Here is a 6,121-nt window from a genome sequence, read left to right as displayed (position 1 = left end):
AGGGAGGAATTGGTTTATGGCGAGACAAAGCATGTTACTTGGTTTTATTGGGAGGGAAAGACACAAAATCATGTGTGTGTGACGAACCCTGAATTACCTATTTATCTTTTTTTGTCCTACAACACTAATTTAATAACATAGAATGATGTAAATTCATATTTCACTTTTTTAAATAGACCACATTTTTATTAATAAAATCATTATTATTTCGGATATAAAATAGAGTGTGAATAACAATAATTGGAGACAAACTAATCCGACGTCGAATCGTGTTACTTTTTCGATGGATTCTAAAGTAGAAAATGTTATCCTAATATTTGTCTCTAGGGTTTATGAAGGAATTATTGGGACGGAGGCCCATAAATAAGTACATAAGCCCATTACACAAAATGTGAAGCCCAAACTCGTTTATGATCCACTAATTTTGAACTGAGAAGTCAGGTTCGACGGGCTTCTCCAACACATTGAGCATGTCCATTTGCAAGCTATTCCTCAGGCTTCTGCCCGTGCAACTACTACTACGAGCCACCTTTGCAGCACACATAGCAAACTCCGACGCTCTCGCCGGCAGAGAACTGCCACATCTCACAAGCCATTGCGGTGACGCTGCCACAGCCCTCTCCCGAGCCTTAAGCAATGCGGCCTCCCGCCTCCTCTTGAACCTAAACCAAGCTGCTTGTATAAAACAGGCGGCCCACATCCTCCACTGGTGTGAATGAAACCGGAACTTATGTTTCAGTTGCTTGCTGTGCAGTTTTCGAAACTGCGATGCGATGAACTTCACGTCCTCTGCCGCAAGGGCGAAAGCCTCGACATCGGTTATGGCCTTTACGGTTCGAGTTGATGAAGGTAGGAGAATGCTCGGGCGAGGATATAGAGCCCAAGAGAGGAGTTCTTCCCCACAGAAGTCTCCGGATCCAAGGCGACACAAGTTGAAAAACCCGGTTCGACCTCCATTGGTCGTGTAGGATTCAAGATGGCCTCGTAAGATGAAGAGCATTTCTATCACAGGGTCGCCCTCTCTCACTATGCAAGTACCCTGACTGCATAGAACAGGCCTCAATCTTTCACATATTGCATCAAGTGCGCAAGAATCCATCTCATCAAACAGAGGAACCTACAATGATACAGTTAACAAATTGTGAAAAATATAACTAAACTCCTTTTGTTTCTCACAGACATAATCTCTTTTTCTTGCTATGGTAAAATGAATAAAGTTGAAACTTACTCTTCGAACAAGGTCTAGACAAATGTGGTGCTTGATGTCTCTTCGGAGATCCAAAGGAAGACTTCCAAGGATAGATTCCTCATCGACTCCTCTTGCTGCAACCCATCTAAACAGATCGTGTTTTCGTACTCTCTCCTTTAACTCGTGGGGAAGTTGCCGATGATGCATCCATTGCTCGGTGTCATTTCTTCGAACCCTCCATTCCTCTAGTCTTGCAGTACAAGATTGTAGATACGCCTATTTAAGATACTCACATGTTCAAACAAATCAACGTTGACTTGTATCGAGATGGAATGTATGATAATTTATGAGACTCACTTGCATGTTCCCTATCAGCAGGGCAAAAAGCACCAAGCCAAGAATTGCAATGGTTACAGCAAAATTAATTTCCCCAATATAGGTAGTTGTCATCAGATTCTGTCCGATAGAGCTGCAGATGAGCGTCATTGTTGCTGGTTACTAGTCGAAATCAAACCAGAATATTATCGACCTGATAATACAAATTAATACTCGACATACCTCAGATTTCTTAGTCCCCACCAGAAACAATACGAGTATTTGTTGAGGAAACTAGACGTCGTCACACTATAAGTCAGTGCATCACTGTAAATTCCAAAGTTATGGAAATCGCTACCAGGACCACAGAGCACTGAAATGTTGCTCGATTCAAACCAAGCCCTCCTACTATAATCGTCCTTCGTTTGGCAGTCAAAGTAGAAGTATTGACAGTTTGGTTGTTGAAGATCACAGATTTTTTTCCAGCACTCTTCTTGCCTCTGCACCGCCAGAAGGTACCAGCAAGAACCTATGACCTTCGCAAACAAATGTTCATAAGATATATAAGACAAGTCTAGGAATCAGTATAATTTTCTGGGTACGATCACGCTACTTCTAGCAAATATTTTGTGACACAGCAAGAATCACGTTACGATGAGAAACTTACATGACTTGCCAGCATGAAGAGCATAAGATTAAAAGCTGCACCAGCCCATGCAGCTTCCACCACCACACCGGCAGTCTTGATGATTTTAGATGAAAGAGGAAAAACAAGATACAGTCTCAAAATGAATTGAAATATTATTGTGATCCTAAAACCATGTTTTGCGCTGATCATAGTCGAGCCCCGCAGTGACGGTAACACAGCCCAAATTAACACCTATGTATGAATAATAATCATCATCATCATCATCATCATCATCACCAGCTGTTTGATTCACATAATAGTAAACAGTGGATGTCGTTTAACCGGTAAAACGTTACCTGCGGAAGCGGTAGAGCACCCAATAAGTCGATCCAGAAATCTCTACGAATATATCTCGAAGCTATCTTTGAAGAACTGATAACAAGCTCTCCTCGCCCAAATACGCGAGAAGAAGGTGCGGTGTAAGCTGTTCTAAACTGAACAAAAATCCGAATCATGTAAATTGCATCTACCAGTGACCGAACAACAGTTAGAACAATCTCAAAAGTGACACTTGCTTGCATACACGAGTGCTCCTTAACACTTGGAAGGTAAAAGAATAAAGGGTCAACAAAAAGAGAGATGAGACATGACAGGAGAAAAATTTTATTCCATCTGCTTAAAACGTGCCCTCTTGGATCTAATATGTTGTTGTTCACGGTCTCATAGTCTTCCGAGAAAACTCTGGATAGCTTCTTGTCCTGAAACAGTCTGCTAGCCGCCTGAATATTGGGGTTCCTGAGGTGATATGTGGTTGTTTCTTTACCCTTCTCCATTGAGACGAAGGCCACCGAGTCATCACATTTTGGTGGAGAACACTTTGCACCTTCAGGATCATCTTGAAATCTAGCGACATGATAAATGTAGTGCCAATCATTATTGCAACTCGAACACAACATATATGAAAAAAAAAAAAAAAAGATAAGGATTTTTCAGGCAACCTTACTGATTTTGAATTGGCGAAGCCCATGTCGCTAATGTAGGTTATGTTTATGCTTTCAATCCCACGTTAGCAGGTTAAAAAATTTGGCCAGCTTAGTGCTATTTCATGGAGAAAAAGAAAATCACTTATAAACAAAAACTTGCACTATTCGTGTGTATCAAATGATAGAGAACAAGCATCTAGGGATATATAATATGTGTTTATGGGGTGAAACGGAGTTCTCAAATTCTTGTTTTTGTAATATTTTCATGCTCTTTGGTAGAGATTCAGTTGCATGAATCTTGCGAAATCTCGAGTTTGATTATTATTTTGGTAGTATAGGCGATTGAAATCGATCAGCTGCAAATGAAAACAAAATATATCCTTTCCAAGTACAAAATGAGACAAAACTTGGAATTCTTGACATAATTGTCTGTTTGGACAACCACACTTTTGCCCTTATTTTGTCTGATTAGTTCATGATTTAGCCCAATTATTTTTTTTCACTAAAATGGTAAAAAAAGTGTTAACGTAGAAATAGACACGTCTGTCCAACATAATCAATATAACCAAATATAAAAAAAAATTAGATATAACAAAAATTCGGTTTGCTCTATTTTGTTTTGTTTTTTGAGCTGGGAAGTGGTTTTCATAATTTTTAGTTTATGAAGTAGAGAATAACTTACAAGATAGAGAATTCTACAACTAAAAACGACTTGGTGGCTTTCGTCACTCTAGTAATTTATATATGTAATCGCTTTCATGGTGACGTTGAGCGCCCTCTCACTTTGGGAGAGATGGCTACCAATTGCCACCCCCACGCTTTCTGTCACTGGCTAGGATGATTTACCCAAGGTGTCGTCTGGATTCCTTCTTCCTGTGGAGTCTATTAAGTCTTTCAAGAAGTATCCTACCTTGGTCAGTCTTACATTGATTGTTCTATGGCCAACAATGGCCAGATACATCAGATTTTGTCGGTTCCTGCATACTAGGCTTTGGAATGTCACTAAACATAGAAACGTGAATGACAACATTGTTTGCCATTAACGGTGCTCGCTTGACAGATAAACTCGACGGACGTCGTCATATGCGGTACTCGATACTCTCTTTTTGTCAGTCGGATCTCTTGTAAAAATATGGCTTCTTCAGGATCAAGATTTAGTTTTAGTCGACTCTGTTTTTAACAGTTTTGGGAGTCGATAGGCCTATTTCAGACACACAAATCAACGCTACGCTTAATTGTATGAGATTGAATGCATGCTAATTTATGTGGCTAACGTGAATGTTCCCTATCCGCAGCGCAAAAAGCACCAAGCCAAGAATTTTAAAATTAATTTCCCCGATATAGGTAGTTGTCATCAGATTCTGTCCGATTAAGCTGTAGACGAGATTTATTACCGCTTGTAGGTAACTCGTCGATATCAAACCAGAATGTTATCGAACAGACAGACACAAGTTTGCCCTTATTTTGTCCGAGTGGTTCATGATTTTGCCCAATTATTATTAGCATTCTAGAGAAAATGAGCCGTACATCAAATGCATGGCTTAATCAAACTTCCCTGGCTATTATAATTTTTAAATTTGAAAAAACAAATCAAATAATAATCAGTAGCTATTTTGAGGGATTATAAAAACTTCAAATATCATATTGCATAAAATCTAAAATTTTGTTTAAGCACCCCCTGCTCCAAGTCTCCAACCAAACTGGCTCGACAACAATTAAGGTTTATGTTCTCCACCTGAGAAGCAAATCCAATCCTAGTCAAGACTCATACGAGTGTTGCTTTTTCAAGCAAAGGATCATCTTTGCGTTTGCTACCCAAAGCAGATCCATCATATCCTTCCCTCCAAGGGCGAGGTTAGTCGACAGCGCCAAATGAGATTTGGTTTTTTTTAGCAATAATGGAATAAAGCTTTACCTGCATATTGATTTCACAATCACAAAATCCTTGATAATGGTAAACCATAAAGACTAAATCTTATCCAAAATTGCAATTTCGCATGAAATGGTACACAGTGGACCAAATAGTCACATGCATACATTGCAAAAAACTTAATACACTTCAGGATCCTGTTAGACAGGAGACCCAAAATTTCAAGTTGCAACTTGAGTGCATACATATAAAGTTCTTGGGATTTATCGGCCATCAGCTCCAACAGGAAAGTAGCTGCAACCCTTGAGATTCCTCTGCTGAGATCTGTTATCCAATGAGAACTTATATTTAGTTAAGACGGATTAATAAATTTGGCATAAGAGTACAGACTACAAGTGTGACGGAAAAATATGATAAAATGTGATGGTTATGCTGGAAGAAAGTTCAAAATATCTTAGGTACATACCCAAATTTTACGTTTCCATAACAAGTACCATGAATGACTCCCTCCCTAAAATTGACGCCTTGGACGGGATTCACGGGATTCAGCAGCGCTAACTCGAATAGACCTGCCATTAAGGTCCTGTGCCAATAATTTTCAAGTAAGATAGTTAGTGTAAAAGAAACTGCTACACTTGCACCACATGATTAGCCCTAGCAAAAGGCCAAACCAGATTTCGAACCACTTTTAAGCACAGACAAATATACGACAGGAAATTGAATGAAAAATTGATGAAAACCAGATATGGAAAAAAATTGAGTAAATAATATATAATTTGATTATGTCAAGATAATAAAATATTAAAGGTATTCACCACAGACAATGTCTCCGTACCCGGATTTCTGTTGTATCAAATGTTTATCAAAATAATTGCTGGAAATTTTTTTTTGCCTGAAATAGAACCTAAAGTTGTTGAAAATTTTCAGTATCAAGCATAACGGATCAATTCTTGAAGTACATATAGTAAGCACGTATAAACAAAAACACACGGGTGCAACCACCATGTGCTTTAGGTGACATATGTTGAAGGAGATATGCACCAATGGCTGAGCCTTATCGTTCTCAGAACATAGTACTTACAGCTCCATCCAATGACTCGATGGCATTGTTGACCTCATCAGGAGAACTGAGAGTT

General features: G+C 39.0%; 1 protein-coding gene and 1 long non-coding RNA gene across 2 annotated transcripts; both read right to left on the bottom strand.

Moving 5' to 3' along the window:
• Nucleotides 1–329: 329 nt before the first annotated feature.
• Nucleotides 330–2,364, bottom strand: LOC140966859 (protein CNGC15a-like). Its single transcript, XM_073427137.1, has 5 exons — nt 2,172–2,364; nt 1,748–2,040; nt 1,547–1,658; nt 1,229–1,465; nt 330–1,117 (listed from the first exon to the last, which is right to left on the bottom strand). The coding sequence occupies exons 1-5, from the start codon at nt 2,340–2,342 to the stop codon at nt 419–421; spliced, it is 1,512 nt and encodes a 503-aa protein (XP_073283238.1). The 5' UTR covers nt 2,343–2,364; the 3' UTR covers nt 330–418.
• Nucleotides 2,365–5,014: 2,650 nt separating this feature from the next.
• On the bottom strand, nt 5,015–6,121 carry LOC140966858 (uncharacterized). The gene is made up of 3 exons (XR_012173447.1): nt 6,067–6,121; nt 5,452–5,568; nt 5,015–5,309 (listed from the first exon to the last, which is right to left on the bottom strand). It is a non-coding gene; the product is annotated as an uncharacterized lncRNA (long non-coding RNA).

The sequence above is a fragment of the Primulina huaijiensis genome, unplaced genomic scaffold, assembly GCF_012295235.1.
Source record: "Primulina huaijiensis isolate GDHJ02 unplaced genomic scaffold, ASM1229523v2 scaffold208136, whole genome shotgun sequence".
Classification (NCBI taxonomy): domain Eukaryota; kingdom Viridiplantae; phylum Streptophyta; class Magnoliopsida; order Lamiales; family Gesneriaceae; genus Primulina; species Primulina huaijiensis.
Note: the sequence above shows the minus strand (reverse complement) of the source record. Positions and strands in the feature narration are given on the sequence as shown.